This window comes from Dermochelys coriacea, chromosome 7, assembly GCF_009764565.3.
Source record: "Dermochelys coriacea isolate rDerCor1 chromosome 7, rDerCor1.pri.v4, whole genome shotgun sequence".
NCBI classification, from domain to species: domain Eukaryota; kingdom Metazoa; phylum Chordata; order Testudines; family Dermochelyidae; genus Dermochelys; species Dermochelys coriacea.
The window spans coordinates 86,128,213-86,151,786 of record NC_050074.1 but is presented as its reverse complement, the minus strand read 5'-3'; the positions used below and the strand labels follow the sequence as shown (position 1 = coordinate 86,151,786).

The 23,574-nt window shown below is 40.8% G+C and overlaps 1 protein-coding gene across 12 annotated transcripts in view; it reads left to right on the top strand.

Annotated features, from left to right (window-relative positions):
• Positions 1-23,574, top strand: part of MICU1 (mitochondrial calcium uptake 1) — a 242,693-nt gene that overhangs the window by 143,428 nt on the left and 75,691 nt on the right. For all 12 annotated transcript variants that reach the window (XM_038408647.2, XM_038408650.2, XM_043519824.1 and 9 more), the window contains 2 exons: positions 2,492-2,574; positions 11,691-11,888. In XM_038408647.2, the coding sequence (XP_038264575.1) occupies positions 2,492-2,574; positions 11,691-11,888 (281 nt within the window). The remainder of the gene's footprint in view (positions 1-2,491; positions 2,575-11,690; positions 11,889-23,574) is intronic.

Sequence of the window (23,574 nt, the reverse complement as noted above, 5' to 3'; positions counted from 1 at the left end):
ACAGGTGTCACTCCTGAAACCTGGGCCAGTCCCCTCTCTTGGAGTCTTAAGTCTTCTCAGTGTCCTCGTTGCTTGCAGCATAGGTGGGGGCAGATGAAAGGTGAAGCATGGGCCTCCATGTTCTGTTTTATACCCTTAGTCCATATGCTTGGAGAACACAAGTCCAGGCATGTCTGAGTCCCCAGGCAAGGTGGAGCAATTCCCTTGGTGTGGCCTTATGCAGGTGAATCATTGAATTGTTACTTCATTGCTGGACAATGGCTGTTGATGATTGTTTGATGCTCTGCCCAGGCATTGGTTACTTTCCTTGTTGTTTCTCTGGGGAGCTAATGTTTGGCTGATTCTCCAATTTACAGCATGTTTTAGTGACAACCATATAATACAATCTCATAACTTCATACGCACTAAAGATGTACATATTTAGATAGAACAGTGACTTTCAGCCAATCATAACCTTTTCCAAGATACCTCACAGGGCATGCTTTATATGCAATATCACAATTATATACAGATGATGAATACGGGGGTTACAAGATGCTCCCTCAAGATAAAGTATGTCACAAAGACTTCTGAGAGCATGCACCACACCTTGTCCCTCTCAGATTTTGGAAGAGACTTCAGATTCTTAAACCTTGGGTCGAGTGCTGTAGCTATCTTTAGAAATCTCACATTGGTACTTTCTTTGTGTTTTGCCAAATCTGTGGTGAAAGTGTTCCTAAAATGAGCAATGTGACCTGGGTCGTCATCTGAGACTACAAAACATGAAATATATGGCAGAATGGGAGTAAAACAGAGCAGGAGATGTACAATTCTTTCCCAAGGAGTTCAGTCATAAATTTAATTAACACATTATTTTTTTTAACAAGCATGATCAGCGTGGAAGCATGTCCTTTGGAATGGTGGCTGAAACATGAAGGGGCATACGAATGTTTAGCATATCTGGCATGTAAATACCTTGCAGTGCTTGCTACAAAAGTGCTATGCAAACACCTGTTTTCACTTTCAGGTTACATTGTAAATAAGAAGCAGGCAGCATTATCTCCCAGAAATGCAAACAAACTTGTTTGTCTTAGTGATTGGCTGAACAAGAAGTAGGACTAAGCGGACTTGTAGGTGCTAAAGTTTTACGTTTTGTTTTTGAGTGCAGTTTTGTAACAAAAAAATCTACATTTTTAAGTTGTGCTTTCATGATAGAGATCGCACTCCAGTACTTGTATGAGGTGAATTGAAAAATACTATTTCTTTTATCATTTTTATAGTGCAGCTATTTGTAATAAAAAATAATATAAAGGGAACACTGTACTCTTTGTATTCTGTGTTGTAATTGAAATCAATATATTTGAAAATGTAGGAAAAACATCTAAAAATTTAATAAATTTCAATTGGTATTCTATTGTTTAAAAGTGAGATTTTTTTTTTGAGTTAACTGATTAATCAACGGCCCTAATTAGCAAAATTTTCAGTCATATCGGATTTAGGAACACTTACAATAAAGAAAATAGTGTAATCCAAATAAGTACAAAAATTGCACCAAGTCTCAGCCACAGAGCATCCAGGATTTAATTATGTCTTGAAACTGAAGTATGCACATTATTTGGTGGTCTGCCCACATTAGGGCTGAGGCTCATTAGTGGGATTTTATGGGATAGTTTGCACTAAGGCCGGATTTTGCTATATTTCACATTTGAAGACCTCTATCCCCAAAACTGGCAGTGCATTATAATTTTATAGATGTAGCAACTCCATTTTACAGCTGGGCTATCTGATGCAGAAATGGTTAAGTGACTTGCTTAAAGTCACACAGTGAGCCAAAGGCAGAGTCTGTAATAGAATTGGTTGCCAGACTTCCAGTTCCATGCTGTATGTCTCAGACACGTTTGCCACTTCACAAAATGTTAAAGTAGATCTGCAAAAACAAAAATAATTGTACATATTTGCTTCTCTATGATGTATAGAGATGGCCTGAACACCTATTCCAAATTTATTTCTATTGGCTTTTATATATTAGAAATATCAGATATTGACGTATCTGTAACGTTGCTGGAGTACTGTTTAGAGAACTGGAGTGAGCTTTCTCAGTCCTCACTTGAAAGGAAAAGGGTTTAATTAACTCAAATTTTTAAAGCATCTTTTCCCCCCAGTGTACACATATCCATAGGGAGTCCTACAAAGTTCTCGGCAAGAGGGGTGGAGGCTAAGATTAGGAGCCTTTCTAAGGATAGGGAAAACATTGAATGAATGAATCAATGAATCAATGAATGAATGAATGAACTACAAAGAGCTTCTGGGATTGAAGTAGAAAGTTGCATACATTTCTGATAGATGTACGTTACAAGAATTAAACAAAGCTGCTTTTGGATACAATAATACATTTTTGATCAGCTGGCAGCAAGTCTTCCTTTCTAATCTAATTTCTGCTGCTTTCTTAGTTCAAATAAATATTGTTTACTGGTCAATATTTTTCATTTTAATTATGTTTCTTCCTATGTAGCTCCCCAGAGGAATTTTGAAATTGCCTTCAAGATGTTTGATTTGAATGGTGATGGTGAAGTGGACATGGAGGAGTTTGAACAGGTAAATTTCTGGGAGGTTGACTTCTTAAAGATGTACATCCTAAGACTTAATTGTAATGCTTACTATACAACATAATTATGATGGTTTGCTACTAGTAGGTATTGGCATATAGGTGATAGTTCATAGATGCTCTTTCTATGCACCACAACACACCCTTTTCACTCCAACTTCCAGTAGGGAACCTTTAATTAAACCAGGAGAATTATGTGCATAATAATCTGCAAAGCATCCATCATTGTTCTCTGACTTGAGTCTTGAAGGTCTCATGGAGAACCCTAGCTCCACAAACAGAAGAAATGAATTGCTGTGCCAGTGTAACTGCTGTTAGGGATTCTGACCTTGCCTGCTCATATTTTTATTACAAAGCTATTGTTTTGTCATAATATTGAATAACTGTGCTTAATGTGTCTGAAACATAAGACTTTATGCATTTGCTTAGAGCTACTTCAGTATCGTTGCTTGACTACTTTGAACTTACTTTCCTATGTTAATTTTTCCCAACCAAAGTAACATCCCATCCCCAATCATATTTGATTTACACAGTTTGACTTTTCATATGATGAACCTGAGCCCAGCATTGGTTTCATCCATTGGAGGTAGGGTTAGACAAAACAGATCTGATTTCTGCTATGTGTAGATACGCATATTCGCTGTCTTTCAGATTAGGGATGTGTTGTTTTTTTCTTGGACCACAATTTGTGTGGAAAACAGGTTTAAGAGCTCTGAAACTCAAAAAAAAATCCTTAATTGCCAAATGATAGAAAACCTCCAGAGTTGTAAGACTGATGAAAAAGAAAGGTGAATGCATTCACAAAGAGAAGGAGCTAATTAGCTGGCTGAATGATGAGGCACAGTACAAAACAAGGGAATAGATTCAGAGGAAGAAGGAAAAAATGTTACTCTACATTTCTCCATTATCCATTTGTACCAACATGATGCATCAGTTTATTATTTATAATATATTGGGTTGTATTTCAAATGTTTCATTTTCCTCTAGAACAAGAAGACACAAACGAATATTCAAAAGTATAATTAGATACACAGAGTGCAAACTAGTCGTGTGGCCAGCGTTCTGAACATTGACTCTCAAACTAATATCACCCATATTCTATTTCAACAGTATGTTTATGTTCTCATCATAGTGTCTGAGTGCCTGCCTGCATCTCTTATCGAAAAATTAGGCTAAGATCTAATGTTCATCCAAGTCCTCTCCTCTCAAACTCCACACTTTTTAAACAAGAGGCATAACATTTTAAGCTCTTATAGACATGGCAGACATTCTGGCATTTTCTGCTGAATTCCTGGATGAATAATGTATCTTCTCCACTGGAATTACAGTGCCTTTGATCCTTTTCCTGCGTAGGTATATTAAGAAAAGCAAACAAAATCAGTAAGAGTAATATCTTACACTCTCTATGCAAAAGAATAAATGGACACAAATCTGACATCAGGAATCATAACATTCAAAAACCGGTAGGAGAACACTTCAACCTCTCTGGCCGCTCAGTAAAAGATTTAAGGGTGGCAATTTTGCAACAGAAAAGCTTCAAAAACAGACTCCAACGAGAAACTGCTGAGCTGTAATTAATATGCAAACTAGAGTTTGCATATTAACTTGGGTTTGAATAGAGACTGGGAGTGGCTGGGTCATTACACATATTGAATCTATTTCCCCACATTAAGTATCCTCACACCTTCTTGTCAACTGTCTAAATGGGCCATCTTGATTATCACTACAGAAGTTTTTTCTCCTGCTGATAATAACTCATTTTAATTAATTAGCCTCTTTCTCCACCTTTTCATGTTCTGTGTGTGTGTGTGTGTGTGTGTGTGTGTGTGTGTGTGTGTATATATCTATATTTTCTTATTATATGTTCCATTCTATGCATCCGATGAAGTGGGCTGTAGCCCATGAAAGCTTATGCTCAAATAAATTTGTTAGTCTCTAAGGTGCTACAAGTACTCCTGTTCATCTTGCATTTCCTAATAGTTTAACTTCCAAAGCAATGTTATATAAAGCAAAGTAACAATTGATAGTGATCTTTCAGTTTCACTTTCTAAGATTACCTTGCTGCTTCTTTTTAGTATTTGGTTCCAAAACACATTAATCTACTATTCTGTAAAATACTGCATATAAAAAATAGTCCTTCATTGTGACAATTAGGAGTCATGTCATTTTTTTCCTGTACAATATTTAAGCCAAACCTGAACTATGGAGGGACATAATAAAAATTAGTTTAGCAAGCACCTCTAAAGGAGACATAGAAGCATTGTATGAGCAGTCGGTAATTTTTACCATACTTTTATAACTCTACACATTATAGCTCTACACACCGCCGGTCAGTATGTCATAACAATAAAAAGCAGAAACGACCAGTTGTGTGTGGAAACACAGGATTTGGTGTCAGACTAAGTGACTATACCTCTGAGTCTCTTTTAATGGAGAATAATTGGAAAATATATATGCTCGTGAAATGGTACTCCAGTTGAGAATGTCCATGGATATCTGAGAACACAAAGGTATCTCTGAATAATCTAGATACGAATTTTTACCATATATTGATTAATTTTAGAGAGACTGTTAAAAGATATGATATGTATTATTCATTAAAAACTAGGGCCAGAACAGGCGAGTTTTTGTTTTAATTTACTTTGTTTTCTCAGAGTAAAGGAAATCTTTGGGATTCCTTCTGCCCCATTTCACTTATGGGTATAGTATCACTGCTATTGTTTACTTCAAAGGAAGAGCTGTGTAACATGCTTTACTTCCTCCATCTCATTCATTTGTTACAGTTATGCACATAATATGTGTGTATAATTCCTAAATAGTATGGATTGAGGTAATTGCTTGTAAAATGAAACTACAAGACTATTGCATCAATCCATCTCTTCCGGAGTGGAAATCTGAATTCAGAATTATTACCCAAGTTATGGCCCCATTCATCACTTGCAATAGGTGATGGGGGGCTAAGCCCCATCAAGCAAGGTTAAGAATTCCAATTAGTCATGCTCTGCACCTGAGAGATTATTAATTACCTCCTGGCCAAAGAAGGTGGAGCTAATTCTTATAAATAGACTGAGGGAGCTCAGTTAGGGAGACAGGTGTCTCTGGTGTAGAGAACCCTGAGATAGGGTTTAACAGACAGGAAACACAGGAGGAAGAACGCTACTGGAGCTGGTTAGGTTCCTTCAGGGGAATCCCTAAGGTAGGGCCAACAAGAGAAGGGCAGAAGGGGGATTAATTTAACGATTTGTTTGGAATTTGTTTTGGATTTGTTTGTGCTACTCAGAAGGGCTTTAGACTTTCATGTGACTTGGCTGGAGGTGAGCTGGGAGAAGACAAAGGCTGGGAAAGGCCTTTGCAGAGCAGGGAAGGCTCCAGAGACTAGTTCTTGTGCAGTGCTGTGACTAGAGACAAGGGGGTACCAACATCCTGAGAACATACTATTACGCTACTTGCATGGTGACAGGTTTCATAGGGTAGCCATGTTAGTCTGTATTAGCAAAAATAATATTGAGTCCTCATTATCTTTGCTAATTACGCTACTGTATTCCTAAATACCACTGGCCTGGTTTTCAGAAGTATTGAGCTCCCTGATTTTCCATCAGCCCATACGTATCAGAAACATTCCATTTCCTACCATTCATATAGTTCCTGAATATACCACTTCATAGTCATTTGACCATATTTAACCATTCCAAAAAGTTCTACACTACATTTAGTAATCACAGTAAGTTTAAGAATTTTTACATCCAGCTAAAATCAATCATTGTTGAATGTTGATAAATGAATTTACAGTACCTTAAGAAAAAAAAGAAAATAGATAATGGATTGCCAAAAAAAGGCTGAAGCTAAGACAGTATTTAATAGAAATCAAGACTTTTTTATTTTGGGGTTTTTATGTAAAATAAGTGTTCTGAGGATCAAAATGTATAAAGTACTTTGAAGATGAAAGTGCTAAATTCTTTTAAGTAATCCCAGTCCACATGATATGCAAAGGGAGGTTTCAGGTGCATTAAGAGGACATATACAAGCTCTTAAGGATAAGAATATCTATTTATGCTAAGCTATTTGCATGCTTCCATGTATATACAAAGGAATAAAGGTTGTGTACATCACCAGTATAGTTTGATGAAGACTATAATCTCCCCAAACTTAAATCAACAGCTTTCCAGACAGCAGTTGAAAGGACCTGTATATGGAAAGTGGGAAGAGGTCAAGAATATCTAAATGGGTGCAGCTATTTAAGAACAAGAACACTGACTCTAGTGAATATCCAAAGAACATTTCTAGATTCAGCTCATGTCAGATATCAGTATAAATGATTGGATATGCTTTGCAAATAAACTCCCAAAAAACAAACTAAACAAACTGCTTCCTTTGGTAGGGATATGTGTATTTTTCAAGAATTTATGCAAATACATCCTGAAATATCATATGCCCTTTTTGGTATTTCAGACCAATGAGGTGTTGTCACCCTTGCTCTGCACCTTTGGGTGCCTCATGATGCTTTGCTGCTGTAGCCCCCAACTGGGCCGCTCACAAACAGCCTATTAGCATGTAGGTCACACCCTGAATGTTTGTGTATAGCCATAGCCCTGGTTCAGCAACTCTGATTCCAGTAGTCTGTCAGCAAACACCAGCCACACTCTAGCTTACAGCACCCTTGGTTACCACTCGCAGGATGATCCCAGCACATACCCAATCCTGGATTTTCTCCCAAATTGAGTGTTCTGTACTGTCCAGCCTCTCCTGGCCTCTTCTCAAAGGATCGGTATTTAACAGTTTGCCACCCAAAATAGAGTTACGCACACAGTTCACAACACTGGTTTAGTTTTCATTAAAGAATAAAACAAGTTTATTTAACTACAAGAAGATAGGATTCAAGGGAATACAAACATAACCCATTAAAGGCAAAAATGGTTACAAGAGAAATTAAGATAAAATACTTCCTAGTACTAAAACTTAACAAACTAGACTTGGTTTAAGGTGGAAATATTTATACTTACTTTCGGACTGTATGATTTATTTTAGATTGAGACAAACAAAAGTACCATGATCCTTACTGGGGCCTGCAAGCACTGCTATCATATAAATTGGGATGGCCTAACTGTGGCTCACGAGCCACATGCGTGTCTTTTACATTAAATTGTGGCTCGCAGAGCCCCCCATGTCCTCCCGTTTTCCACCTATCAGTCTTTGGGGGGAGGAGGGGGACTTCAGAACCTCTGCCTTACAGCAGGGTGGTACAATAGGGGTTTCTGCCCAGTGGGGAGGGGAGGTCTCGGGGCTTCTGCCCAGAGGGGATGAAGGGCCTTGGGGCTTCAGTCTTGCGGGGAACACCTGCTAGGGCTCAGGGCTTCAGCAGAAGCAGGGCTGAATCCCCAACCCCTGGCTCCCAGCACATGTGCCCCAGCTCTCGAACTTTTGAAGATTGTCATATGTGGCTCAGAGGGCCAGTAAGTTTGGTCAACCTGGATATAAATTATTATCTCCATGAATGCGCTATTTCCTGTGTAACAGTCTACCATGAGCTGAACACTAGCCTCTGCAGGAAAAAGTCCTTAGAGATTCAGAGGCAGTGTTCCAAACCAATCATAAATTACATAGCTTCATACATAATTACTTACAGACCGTCACCTCTATCTGTATGCAAAACAGATGTTGGCATCTAATGTTGGCAGTTTTGACAAATGGAAAATGAGGTGACTATGTTCAGTGATATTAAAGGCAAAATGCTTTGGTTTACATTTCAGTGTATTAAAAATATGAATCCTCATTCTGATTTCATTCTTTTTTTGTTATACATTTTTCTTTCCAAATTGTTTTAAATGACTCTTCTTGTATTGTAAGTACATCAAAATGTCTGTAATTTGGAGGATGCATTTAGGCTGTGGGGAGCATAGCAAATCAGTTGGGGCAACTGAAGTTTTAAAAGAGAGAAACCTGAGTGCTTTTCATTTTTAGGGTGCAGCTAAGCCTGTATCTCTGATTCCCTCCCTCCCCACCCGTTGGTGCTCTCCACTTATAACAAGGGTGCTACGTGCTTTCGATATTTAAAACCTTTTACAGCTGCCGCACTGCCTTTGTCCCCCATCCAGCATGACGAGGAGGGAGAGGGGATTGCTAGCAGTGTAGCCAGTGTTTAACCTCCAGAAGTCTTCCAAGGAGAGAGAGGTGAATGGCCCTTCACTTCCTCCTTTCAAAGTATCCCTGTCCTATTGAGGCTAGAGTCCCTTTGTGTGGGCTGACGGAGGATGCAGGCATACTCTGAATATCATAGCAGTTTGCACTCCTTTGACATTGCTTTCTGAAAAAGGGAGTTTCAGAGGCAGTAAATGGTCAAATCTGATAAATTGTTTTAATGTGAGAATGGCTGGGGCCTCTCTCTCACCCTTACCCTTTTTCTTCTTGGGAAACCCAAAGAAGCCCTCTTCCTACTGAGGTTATTTCGTGACTCAGAGGCTGGAGCCAGCAGCAGAAGGCTGTCATAGGGCAGGCTGGTGAAAGGGCTAGGAAGTAGGTGTGTCAGGGGTTATACATCTTGTAAGATGCATGCATTTGGCAACCCTGTTTGTATCTTGGGTAAAGTGTCATGCATTTCACAGAGATTGAGATTCCTTCACTGAACAGCCTTTGCCCAGGTGAGGAAGGGGATTTGGGTTGGGAGCTAGAAAACCTTGTGTTTCTTAGTTTCCTTTTCAGTTGAGTGCTGTTAACATTATCTGTACAGTTCACAACTCTTAGCATAAAGCCTCAGATTCTTATCCCAAGAGTCAGCAACTATCATTTTCCCCTTCCCATTTTACAAATAACAAGGTCACAGCAGGCAGGGCAGGGAATAGAATCCCCATCTGTAATATGATAGAACCTAGTCTCACCACTGAGCCATCCAGCCTTTTAGGCTGAACGTGCTAAATCTGTGAATGTGGCTGACCTCTCTGTAACCACTGCCCTAACTATTAAATGGCACTCTCCTTCCAGAACCAGGATCAGGACCTAGGGATCCGTATATCCAACAGCCCACTGCTGCCTCCGAAACACCTTTTTAATCCACTGGGAAAGAGTTTGTTATCCGCCTCTAGGGGCTGTTCCACACAGAGGATAACAACCTACTTCTGATACTAGTTGCTTATTCAAGTGCAAGAGATCTGCGTTCTGTATTTGAAGCTGTGACCTGAGTTCAAACCCTGCTGCCTATCCTTTTGGGGAAAAATAACATATGATCATGTAATTAAAGACCATCTCAATGCTTCTGCACACGGGGGCAGGATTAAGGTTGCATGGGCAGGAAATGCCAGAACTATGGTTAAATTTGAGTGCTTGACTGCAGCTTTAATCTTCTTTTAATAACGTTTATGTATCTATGGAGAGAAAATATGGACAGGGCACTGGACTTGCAATGAAGAAGACTAGGGTTCAATTCCCAGTTCTGCTACCAGTGTTGCTTGGTGACCTTGGGCAAGTCACATTCCTCCTTGTGCCTCCACTTCCCAATTTGTAAAATGGTCAGAATGATACTGACATTTGTACATCACTTTAAGGTCTATGGATGAAAAGTGCTACATCAGAGCTGGGTATTATTATTATGCTGATTATATTATACATACATAGTGAGTTTTGTCTAAATAGACTGAACCTCCCCTTAAATTGGTATGAGGACCCTGGAGTAATTGTAATTGTTTTAAATTCATAGTGTTTTTAAGGCTGGAAGGGACCATTAGACCATCAAATCTGACCTGTATAACACAGGCCAAAGAATTGCACCCAGTTACCCTGAATTGAGTCCAGAAATTTGTGTTAGATTTTAGTCAATCTATAGTTGAAGACATCAAGAGATGGAGAATCCACCACTTCATTGGTAGTTTGTTCCAATAGTTAATAACTTTAAAAAAAACAACTGTGCCTTATTTTTTATTTGAATTTATCTGGCTTTAACTTCCAATCATTGGTTTTTTGTTATGTCTTTCTCCTCTGGATTAAAGAGCCCTTTTAGTACCCAGTATTTTCTCCCAGGCTTGGTACTCATACACCATAATCAAGTGACCTTTTTGATAAGCTAAACAGATGGAGTTCTTTAAGTCTCATACTGTAAGACATTTTTTCCAGCCCTCTAATTCTTTGTGGCTCTTTTCTGTATCCTTCCCAATTTTCAACATCCTTTGAAAATGTGGACACCAGTACTGGGTCTCACCAAATGCTGTATACAAAGATAAAATCGCTTTCCTACTCCTACTCCCCTGTTTATCATACAAGATTCCTGTAGGCCTTTTTGCCACAGTGCAGCATTGGGGACCCATACTGAATAGTTTTTCTGCTACCACCCTTAATCTTTTCTGGAGTTGCTGCTCTCCAGAATACTTCCCTCTTCTGTAGGCATGGCATGCATTCTTTGTTCCAAGATGTATGACCTCAATTTGGCTATATTAAAACATTTTGTTTGTATGGGTCCAGATATCCTAGCAATCCAGGTTGCTCTGTATGACTGCCCCGTTCTCATTATTTACAACTTTGACAGTCTTTGAGTGCAGTACTCAATTGGCTTAATTGTAGCTAGTCTGCCAAATTTCTCAGGAGTGTTCCTTCTGGTCATCTTTCTTGATGGTTGATATACTTCTCCCAGCCAAACAACCAAGTTCTTTGGTTGGTGCAGGCAAGCTTACAGCTGTTCCTTCCCCTCATCACATGCAATACATCTTGGGCTCTTGCCACTGCTTTTGAAAAGATAAGCTCCCTGTTGTCTACAAGTGACTCTGCTTCCCTAATGCTTTTTCTGGTAGCACTGTTCCCTGAAGGACAGGGTCAGCTAGGCACCAGACTGGTTAAGATATGAAGGTAACAACCATGTTTTCAATGTATGTAACTGATTTTTTATTTATTTTTTTTTAAACTGAGAATTGGAAAAAAAAAAAATCAAGATCCATCTACCCTATGCACTGAAGTAATAAAGTAACTTCTCTTTGTACAGCTAACCACTTTACAGACTTAACAGTGACAAAATGGTCAAGAGTAACACTTCAGCCAGTTGGCACAGTTAACAATGATACATTGGCCAACACAAGTACTTCCTTATGATGCTATTTTCCTTGCTAACTACTTTTTTTTTCCTGCTTAGGTCCAGAGCATTATTCGCTCCCAAACCAGTATGGGAATGCGTCACAGAGACCGTTCTACTACAGGAAATACTCTAAAGACTGGCTTCAACTCTGCCTTGACAACATACTTTTTTGGATCTGATCTGAAAGGAAAGCTGACAATCTCAAACTTCTTAGAGTTCCAGCGCAAACTTCAGCATGATGTTCTGAAGCTTGAGGTGAGAATTTGTTGACTTTGGGGAGGGCTGACTGACATCAGTCATGGAGTGCCCTATTGTGGTGTACTGAGGTGATCACCTGAGGGCTATCTTCATGAGGGTGAGCGTGGGTGTGGGCAAGAAGGGAGAGCTGGTGCTATAAACATATTATAGTAGCTGCTGAGACATAGGAGGTATCATACTGAATCAGATTAGTGGTTCAATATCTTGTCGACAACACCAGATACTTAAGAAGAAGGTACAAGTGATCCCGCAATAGGCAGTTATGAGATAACCTGCCGGAGTAGAGTTTGTCTAATCCTCAATAGTTAGAGAGTGATTTGTGCCCTGAATCATGAGGGCTCATATCCTTTCCAGAACTCTTGGATTTTTAAAAAAATTGCTATTATAACTCTGGATAGTCTTGTTTATATAAGGCTATGGCTACACTGGCACTTTACAGCGCTGCAACTTTCTCGCTCAGGGGTGTGAAAAACACCCCCCTTGCCCCCCCTCCCCCCAAGCACAGCAAGTTACAGCGCTGTAAAGCACCAGTGTAAACAGTGCCCCAGCACTGGGAGCCGCCCTCCCAGTGCTTTAAGCTAATCCCCTCGTGGAGGTGGAGTACCAAGAGCTGGGAGAGCTCTCGCGGCAGCACTTTGAAGTTCTGAGTGTAGCCATGCCCTTAGTGTTTGGTCCTTTTCGGAATCCTGCTAAACTCTTGGTTTCAATGACATTTTGTGCCAATAACTTTCTCATAACTTGCATTGTGTGAATGGCTATTTTTCCACCACTTAATTTAATTGAATATTCTATTCTTGTATTATATGAGAGCATTAAGAAGCTCCCAGTCTACACATGCTCATGTTATTTATATGAGTTTAAGCACCTGTTGGTTTTTAAATGTAGCTATACTCAGAAAAGCAAGTATAAAAATAGCATTATGGAATTCCATGGTCACTTTCTCTCAATTTCCAAATAAAATCTACTCACTTTAAAGGTAAAATCTTTATTTTTCTGACTAGCAATCCTGCAAACTCAACCTGGGCTCTGAGTGACCAAGTGCAGTGTCTTACATTTCAGCCAGAAAGAACTATTTTGCAGGCTAAATAATCTCCTCACTTAAACTTGTGCAGCCCAGTTACTTCCAGTAAGGTGGCAGAGATGTAACTAGCTAAACCAGTAATGAACTCAAACAATTCTGTTTAATGTGCAAGAAGGAACAAAATCCAGTTGTTCCTTCTTCGCTGCTAACTGAAGTAAAAAGTAATTAATTTCTCATTAAATTAATAATTACAAATAATTAATCCTTAAAGTCAGCAAATGTGACTGAATACACACAGGGAGCAGATTGATTGAGTTAGGAATACGCCATTTTTTTATACTGCCATTTTTTAGACTAGAGCAAACTACATTTTTTAGTTCCTCTGTGGTGTATAAGTTGGAAATGAGAAAAATAAACCTTGAGTTGTGGAAAAATGAAACTAGTTTCACAGTAATGAGGGTTATAAATAAATAAGGTTATTTCATGCTCAGTGACTGCAACAGCACGATACTCGCTGAGTTTTACAAACACCAACATTGCCTCCTCTACGCCATGCAAAAATTGCCCCTGAAATTTTTTCCTTGCCCGTTGCTCTAACCCACATAGTCCCTCCACTAACTCCCTCTCCCCCTTGTCACTGTTCTCAACGCCTTACATAACTCAGCCCCTCTCCAGTACCTGCTTTTGGTTGTTTCATGTCATGGAGCACTGTCATGGATGGGTATAAACTGTTCAGGCAGGGAAGAAAAGGTGGAGGAGTTGCACTGTATGTAAGAGAACAGTATGATTCCAGTATGAAAATGGAAAAAGCCTGTTGAGAGTCTTTGGGTTAAGTTTAGAAGCGAGAGCAGCAAAGATGATGTTCTGGTGGGCATGTGCTATAGACCACTGGACCAGGAGAATGAGGCTTTCTTCAGACAATTAACTTAAGTTTCCAGAACACATGCCCAGGGTCTAATGGGGGACTTCAATCACCCTGACAATCAGCTGGGAGAGCAATACAGCAGAGCCCAGACAATCCAGGAAGTTTCTGGAGATTGTTGGGGACGACTTCCTGGTGCAACTACTGGAGGAACCAACCAGGGGCCATTCTCCTCTTGACCGTCTCCTTACAAACCGGGAAGAATTGGTAGGGGAAGTAGAAGTGGGTGGCAACCTGGGCAGCAGTGACCATGAGATGGTTGAGTTCAGGATCCTCACAAAAGGAAGAAAGGAGAGTAGCAAAATACAGACCCTGACTTCAGAAAAGCAGACTTTTACTCCCTTAGCGAACTGATGGGCAGGATCCCCTGGGAGGCTAATAGAGGAAAAGTAGTCCAGGAAAGCTGGCTGTATTTTAAAGAAGCCTTATTGAGGGCACAGGAACAAACCATCCCGATGTGCAGAAAGAATAGCAAATATGGCAGGTGACCAGCTTGGCTTAACAGTGAAATCTTCAGTGAGCTTAAACACAAAAAGGAAGCTTACAAGAAGTGGAAACTTGGACATACGACTAGGAGGAGGAGTATAAAAATACTGCTTGAGCATGCGGGGTGTAATCAGGAAGGCCAAAACACAACTGGAGTTGCAGCTAGCAAAGGATGTGAAGGGTAACAAGAAGGGTTTCTACAGGTATGTTAGCAACAAGAAAAAGGTCAGGGAAAGTGTGGGACCTTTAATGAATGGGGGAGGCAACCTAGTGACAGATGATGTGGAAAAAGCTGAAGTATTCAATGCTTTTTTTTGCCTTGGTCGTCACAGATAAGGTCAGCTCCCACACTGCTGTCCTGGGCAACACATTATGGGGAGGAGGTGAACAGCCCTCAGTGGTGAAAGAACAGGTTAAGGACTATTTAGAAAAGCTGGACGCCTGCCATACATCTGAGGGTGCTGAGGGAATTGGCTGATGTGATTGCAGAGCCATTGGCCATTATCTTTGAAAACTCATGGCGATCAGGGAAGGTCCCAGACTATTGGAAAAAAGCAAATATAGTGCTCATATTTTTAAAAGGAAAGAAGACCCACCCAGGGAACTACAGGCTTGTCAGCCTCACCTCAGTCCCTGGAAAAATCATGGAGCAGGTCCTCAAGGAAACCATTTTGAAGCACTTGGAGGAGAGGAAGGTGATCAGGAACAGTCAACATGGATTCTTCAAGGGCAAATCATGCCTGACCAACCGGATTGCCTTCTATGATTAGATAACTGGCTCTGTGGATATGGGGAAAGCAGTGGATGGGATATATCTTGACTTTAGCAAAGCTTTTGATATGGTCTCCCACAATATTCTTGCCAGCAAGTTAAAAAAGGATGGATTGGATGAATGGACTATAAAATGGATAGAAAGCTGGCTAGATTATCGGGCTCAACGGTGATCAATGGCTCGATGTCTACTTGGTAGCTGGTATCAGGCGGAGTGCCCCAGGGGTTGGTCCTGTGGCCAGTTTTGTTCAACATCTTTATTAATGATCTGGATGATGGGATGGATTGCACCCTCAGCAAATTTGCAGATGACACTAAGCTGGGGGGAGAGGTAGATATACTAGAGGGTAGGCATAGGGTCCAGAGTGACGTAGACAAATTGGAGGATTGGGCCAAAAGAAATCTGATTAGGTTCAACAAGGACAAGTGCAGAATCCTGCACTAAGCTGGAAGAATCCCATGCACTGCTACAGGCTGGGGACCGACTGGCTAAGCAGCAGTTCTGCAGAAAAGGATCTGGGGATTACTAGATGAGAAGCTGGATATGAGTCAGCAGTGTGCCCTTGTTGCCCAGGAGGCATATTGGGCTGCATTAGTAGGAGCATTGCCAGCAGATCGAGGGAAGTGATTATTCCCCTCTATTCGGCACTTGTGAGGCCACATCTGGAGTATTGTGTCCAGTTTTGGGCCCCCAACTACAGAAAGGATGTGGACAAATTGGAGAGAATCCAACAGAGGGCAACAAAAGTGATCGGGGGCTGGGACACATTACTTACAAGGAAAGGCTGAGGGAATTGGGCTTGTTTAGTCTGCAGAAGAGAAGAGTGAGGGGGGATTTGGTTGTAGCCTTCAACTGCCTGAAGAGGGGTTCCAAAGAGGATGGAGCTCGGCTGTTCTCAGTGGTGGCAGATGACAGAACAAGGAGCAATGGTCTCAAGTTGCAGTGGGGGAGGTATTACGCTATACAAAGCACACCGGATCTTTTATAAGAGAGAAGGCAAATACGCCATATTTATTGAAAATACAGCAGTTAGCATATGCTTTTCAGTCTCTCTCACACGCATGCACGCACGCACGCACGCACGCACACTCTCCTGCCAGTTGATGATCTTATAGTTACCAGTCTGGATCAATCTAGTGGCCAGCCAGATTGGTCGCATAGGGGAGCCAGGCTTTGTCGGTCACGATCCAATGCTCCTGGAGTAGTGGCAAGATGAACCCAAAATCCCATGGCAAAGCACCCTGTTCTTATAGTTCTTTTTCTCTGTTGAAATCTATGGATTTTGCTATGTCAGTTTGACAGGTTACTCCTTAATTGGTGTATCTTGATGTAAACATTCCAAAATACCTCTGAGAGGATTATCATGTCCTGGTTCCGATTTAATCAATTGTCCTGTCTTTAGGGGTGCCAGCCTTCACCTCAGGGTCGTCAACTTGCCCTTCCTTTATTATTGATATGCGTTGATGCTTTCTGATGTTGTTAAGTCTCTTTACTCCTTTTTCCTTGACCATCTGGCTATACCAATGGCTTTCACACCTTATCTTTTCCTAATGCATACATTCCTCATTCACACAGTCTTTTTACAGAGACCTTTGAGAATACAAATAGTGTCAGTTTATTTTGAATCTCCTTAACATAGACCCAATACAAGAGCCTGTCTTTTACTTACTAAACCTTAAAAACAATGAAATACATATTTAACTAGAGTGCCTAATTTATGTAATACATGTAGGAAACCATAGTAGACTTTATAACTTATCCTAAAACAAAAGGGTGACCATAATCAGTCATAAGGATTGTTCTGGTCTGTCCCTGCCTTAACATCAGTACAGACCCTGGCAGTCTGTTAGATGCATTCCTTTCTGCTATTCAAAAAGGGTGGCTGGTAAAATGAAATCAAGACATACGTTAGTACCTCTATTCTTATAGTACAATTATAAAATCCTGCTCCTACAGAGATCTAGGTTGGATATTAGGAAACACTATTTCACTTGGAGGGTGGTGAAGCACTGGAATGGGTTACCTAGGGAGGTGGTGGAATCTCCATCCTTAGAGGTTTTTAAGGCCTAGCTTGACAAAGCCCTGGTTGGTATGATTTAGTTGGTGTTGGTCCTGCTTTGAGCAGGGGGTTGGATTAGATGACCTTCTGAGGTCTCTTCCAACCCTAATCTTCTATGATCCCCCTCACCACCACCATTGCCTCCTCTACTCCACCAATGATGTTAACTTTGTCCATTCATTCTTCAGCTTCTCACGCAGACATCTCTGTGGTTTCGTTCATGTGATTTCCTATGTGAGGAACATTCTTCTGAGTTCATTCATCACTTTATTCACATTGATGTATTTCCTAAAGACCCATTTCTGCAATGAAGCAGATGGAGTTCCTAGCTGACTTGTAAATATAAGTTTGAAGAGTAATTATGAATAACTTGTCTTTATTTTAAAAAGTAGTAATATAACTTAACCTTGTATTACCAAAGCCGTGCAAAGCACCACCTTGATCACTCGAGTAATTTTTGAACCCCTTCTCCTTGCGTTGACTTTTTTTGTCTTTAGGTAGTAAGCTCCTTTGGGCAAGGCATGTTCCTTCTTATTCTGTTTAGAAAATGTCTAGCACATTATGGCAATATCAGAAACCAATCCCCTAAGGGTTACTCTCTTATTTGGGCCTAATTATCCATGGCTGCTGCCTGCTTTAAAAAGAGATGAGGAGAGGAGGAGAAATCAAGCAATTCTGAGGAACTCTTCCAATATATGATCAACTGGTGCCTTTTTTTTGAGTGAGTTTAAAAAAATCACTATCAGTAATGCTCAAGATTGTTTTGAGTGCTATAACTGCAGAATAGAGTTCGAAGAAAAACTGTTTACTTCTCTAAAGGGATAGATTTATGTATGTTTCAACCACTGATTTGAAACTAATAAAGCAGCTGTTCTCACAGTGGGAAGCTCAGATTTTTCTTCCAGGAAAATGCAAAAAGGGACATTATCTTACGTTGGGCTCTATTGTATTTAAAATACAGTATGGTCAGGTTTTTTTTTGCTGATTGCTAAGGTGAACTCTTTCTAGCTAAGTTAACAGCCTTCCCTCCTATTGTTGTGGGGGTTTTTTTATATATTATCAAAATGTTCACACGTTTCAGGAAAGTTTCAGCTGAAACCACCTTTGAATAGGATTATATCAGGTAAAGTCTCTATTTTTCTCATTCTCTACAGGAGAAATGCGAAGACAACACTTAAGAAACACTGGAATAGTGAAGTCCTCTACTTCCTCCTTTTGTTTACTTTTTTAAACCTAATTATATTTCTCATAATTTTGTTAAAATCTCAGCAATTTGCTCCATCACGGATGTGAAGAGTAAAAGTAACCACAGCTGGGGAAAAAACAGAAGCTTTTAACAGCATAATAGAACTCTCCTGTGGTTTGGGTACTTCCATGATTTATTTTCCTCTCCACTTATACCTTACTGCTTAGTTACAGTCTTTTAAATCAGAAATTGGCATGCAATGTAGTTTATGGTTCCCACTATATAAACTAAAACATGTATGAACTATGCAGTTGATTGGTTGCCCTCCGTATGTTGCTTTTTCTTACTGGATAGATGATGTATTATAATGGTGAGTTAATGCAGATATTTACTCCCTTGTTGTCACTCTGCAAGAGACAAATGCTGATGTAAGAAATGTTTCACCTTTGAATAAGCAAGCTGAGCCATCCCTGTTTACTCTTGAGCAGTGGTGTAACCAAGTACTCTATTCTGTTGGTATACGCAATGTTTTGCCTGTATAATACCATCTGGATGATGGTGATCCACTCATTTGAAATAGAGGCAATTTCACATCATACTTTATACTATTTCTGCTTCTTAGCTTTTTCTTATAGGTGCCACTGAGCACAGGGTAAGGCGATAGAGGGAGATCAGTAAGACCCTGGCAACCAGTGTTATATTATTATGTGTTTCTAAAAGATATATACTTACCAAAAAAGGAACTAAACATATTATTAATATTTCAGAAGGTCTCCTCCCTCCCTCTTAAAATGCTTGGTACCAGTAATGACTTAAAAGTTAGTCTAATTTCTCTTCCAACTGGCTCCTTATTACTAGCAATGGGATGTGGCTACTAGCATCAAAACATTGGTGAAGTATAGCTTGAGAATGCCAACACCAATTTGCTTTAGTGTGGTATTTTTAGGAAAATTTACTGGCCATTTTTTCCTGATGGCCTGACACTTGGGATGGAATCCAATTTTGACTCGCCCAGTCTGTTCCATAGGTTTGGTGTCTCAGAATTAGTCTGCTAGATGTACATGGAAATGGTATCCAGGCCTTTCACTTAATGTGGGACCAGCAGATGCTCCTGATGCAAGTGCCAGGATTGCTCCCTGTCAAAGACTCCTTGTCTAGTAGTGGAGAAAAGAGATACCAAGTGAATAGCAATGGGATTTTCTGAAAATGGTGTTACAACCCTGGCCTCATTTCCATTGTCCTAAAATCCTGTTTCTCTTGCAGGGAAGAGGTTGCTGTGGGGGGAAGTCAACAGCCTGCAGGATGACTCTGCATCCCTGAAAACAGTCCTTGTTTTCAGGGCCTGTCTTGGCACTCAAGTAGATTCTTTTTTTCTTTTTTGCTTATTTTCAATAAAAACAAATTGTAAGAGGCGCCATTGGCACCCTGCTCTAAACAGACCACATGCACACATTGCATGGAGTCCTAAAATTATCCCTTTTTAGGATTTGGCTTTATTGATAACTCTATTAGCAACAACAACAAACTTCAGCCTCAGACTTCTCCATAAGTTCAGCTGTTCTTGGGGCTCTCCTGCTGTATCTCCTCTGTCCCAGAAAGATACTCCAAACCTTATATCCTGGCTGGAGCTAACAAGAAGGCAGCTAGAATCAGAAGTAAATACTTTACATCCTTATGAAGGGTTCCAGTTCCTGAAAGTTAGGGTGACTCAGATGAATTCTTCATTCTTTTGCCAGGTCTTACAAATAACCACTGTTACACCCTGCAAAATGTCATCTGAAATATTATTTACAATTCTCATCACCTATGGTCAAGAAAGATTAATTCAAACTGAAACAGGTGCAGAGAAGAGCTACTAGGATGACCAGGGGAGATGAAGGGCCTATCTTTTGAGAAGAAGCTGGAAGAACTCAACTTGTTTAGTCTCTCAAAAAGAAGGCTGAGAGGGGATATGGTTGCTCTGTATAAATACATCAGGAGAGTAAACACCAGAGAGGGTGAAGAGCTATTTAAGTTAAAGGACAATGTTGGCTCAAGAAAAAATGGGAATAAACTGAAATTTAAGCTCATTGTTTCTTGTCCTATCCTCAGAAGTTAAGGAGAACAATTTTTCTCCCTCCTCCTTGTAACAACCTTTTATGTACTTGAAAACTGTTCTCATATCCCTTCTCTGTCTTCTCTTCTCCAGACTAAACAAACCTATTTTTTTTTTCAATCTTCTCTCATAGGTCATGTTCTCTAGACCTTTTATCATTTTTGTTGCTCTCCGCTGGACTTTCTCCTATTTGTCCACATATTTCCTGGAATGTGGCACCCAGAACTGGACACAGTATTCCAGTTGAGGCCTAATCAAGGTGGAGTACAGCGGAGGAATTACTTCTCGTGTTTTGCTTACAATACTCCCGCTAATGCATCCCAGAACAATGTTTGCGGGTTTTTTTTGCAACATGGTTACACTGTTGATTCATATTTAACTTGTGATCCACTATGACCCCCAGATCCCTTTCCACAGTACTCCTTCCTAGGCAGTCATTTCCCATTTTGTATGTGTGTAGCTGATTGTTCCTTCCTAAGTGCAGTACTTTGCATTTGCCCTTACTGAATTTCATCCTGTGTCTTATGTTCCTAAAGCTCATGCTTCAGATGGTCACCTATAGGGGTCAGGGGTCTTTCCCCCCCCCCCCCCATCGTGTGTGTGTGTGGTTTTTTTGTTTGTTTGTCTGTCTCTTTCCTCAGAAGTATCAGAGATGGCCATGACTAGACATGGGACACTGAACAGAGAGGGCCAGTTTTCTGAGGTGTCACTGAGCATTCTCTCTATCACATGCTTAGCCGGCTGGTTCTTGCTCACATGTTCAGGGTCTAATTAATCACATGGGATTAGGAATGAATTTTTCCCCAGGTCAGGTTGGCAGTTACCTTGGGGTTGATTTTTTCCTTCCTTTTCAGCATGGATTGGAGGTCACTTGCTGGGACTTCTTGTATGCAGATCATATCAATAGCATGTTGATGAACAAGAGCACTGATTAAATGTCTCTTGACTGTCGATAAACCCTCAGCGATGAGTTGTAAGACTCCACATGTGGGCCCAATGGTATGGAACCCAAGAGATTGCACGTTCTTAAGGTTACTGGAAGCAGCGAGACTGGGATTCTTCAAGTATGAACTTACAGAATTTGGTTTTCTAGGAGGATCATTCGCTTCTTTGTACTGTGCTGGGTACTGACAGCTGGGTACGACCACAAGAACGCTGATCCGTTGCCACCCTTGCAGGGACTTTCAGGATACATTTCACTTTAAGAATTCCCTGCCATTGCAGAGGCCTCAGGCATTGCTGCACCTTGGTCCCTCCTACTGTCTGTGGCACATAACAATGCAGTCTCCTTTAGGTTATAATATTTTGGTCTAAGTTTGCATCTTGGATTTAGTGTGCAGTTGCTGGGTGGTATTGGTGGCCTGTGATATATAGGGGCGTCAAACTGGATAATCTGGTGGTCCCTTCTGACCTTTTAAATTCTGCAACTGATATTTGGTCCTGTTTTTTGCAAAACCCTACAGATTACTACAAATCTTCTGTCATGGTTACCATAGTGAAATAAGATTGCTGCACAATTAGTGACTGTATGTCAGCGTGTTTTCCTACTGCTATAATTTATGTGGATGAAAAGATGATTGATCTCAGTTGGATTCTTGACTATTGACCAGCTGTGGTGGAAATAAGAGTGTAGCAATGTCAGATTGGTTAAGCTTCATAAGCTATTAAACACTGCAAGAATCTATAAATCAAACAGTTAAAGGCTTTTGAAGGCCAGTTGTAACTTTTCCAATTGAATCTACCAAACTCTCACGGGGTGCACTCACTGCTAGTGGTGCAGCCTCCTGGCTATGCTGGGGATTATTTCTGCCAGGTTTTGCACCCGCACCCTCTCCAAAGGTATCTTTCTGATCGTCCTCTTACCTGCAGACCTCTCTTGCTCCAGCAACCACAGCCTCCTCTTCGTGACTCAGCCCTCTGGCCAGGTCACTATGTGGTTTCCCCTTTCAGGGATACCAGAGTCTTTCCGGGTCGAATCGTCCCAGGCAGTCCAGTGACCCCTGCCTGGTCTGTGCCATGTCCCCAGTGGCTGGTAGGGGAACGCGGGCCCATCCTCTACTCTAGGTTCCAGCTCAGGGGCCATCTAATCAGCAGCCAAGGTCTGCACTCTTATTCCTTGCTGCTTTTCCCCTGAGTCTTCCCCTATCTTCCTGGCTTCCAGCCTCTCAACTCCTTCCTCTCAGGGAGTGGCTGCAGCCTACCTTTCTGCAACCTCCTCTGTTCTCTGATTCTGTGATTTATACAGGACCCTCCTGTTCCTGGCCAGCTGAGCCTTATTTAATCAACCCTTGCTCCCTGACTCCTCCTCCAGGTGCAACCCAGGGACTTAATTGGCCTACTAGGCCACCATAACCCTTTCAAGCCTTGTGTGCAGTGGACACGCCATCACACAGACAAAAAGTTTTGAAGTGTGACTTACTACTGGAGTAGCTTGCATCTTAGACTGTGTAACTTCAAAGAAATTGTGTATAAACTGTTTTTGTAAATTAGCTGTGATATGGTAATCTTCAGACTAGGAATTGAATGGAGCCTGCCTCATATTTGCATGTTGTTTACTCTTCATAATACAAGAACTAGGGGTCACCAAATGAAATTAATAGGCAGCAGGTTTAAAACGAACAACAGGAAGTATTTCTTCACACAGAGCACAGTCAACCTGTGAAACTCTGTGCCAGAGAATGTTGTGAAGGCTAATACTGTAACAGGGTTCAAAAAAGAACTAGATAACTTTATGGAATACAGGTCAATCAATGGCTATTAGCCAGGATGAGCAGGGATCGTGTCCCTAGCCTCTCTTTGCCAGAAGCTGGGAATGGGTGACGGGATGGATCACTTGATGATTACAGGTTTCAGAGTAGCAGCCGTGTTAGTCTGTATTCGCAAAAAGAAAAGGAGTACTTGTGGCACCTTAGAGACTAACAAATTTATTAGAGCATAAGCTTTCGTGAGCTACAGCTCACTTCATCAGATGCATCCGATGAAGTGAGCTGTAGCTCACGAAAGCTTATGCTCTAATAAATTTGTTCGTCTCTAAGGTGCCACAAGTACTCCTTTTCTTTTTGATGATTACAGGTATTGTTCATTCTCTCTGGGGCACCTGGCATTGGCCACTGTTGGAAGACAGGATACTGGGCTAGATGGA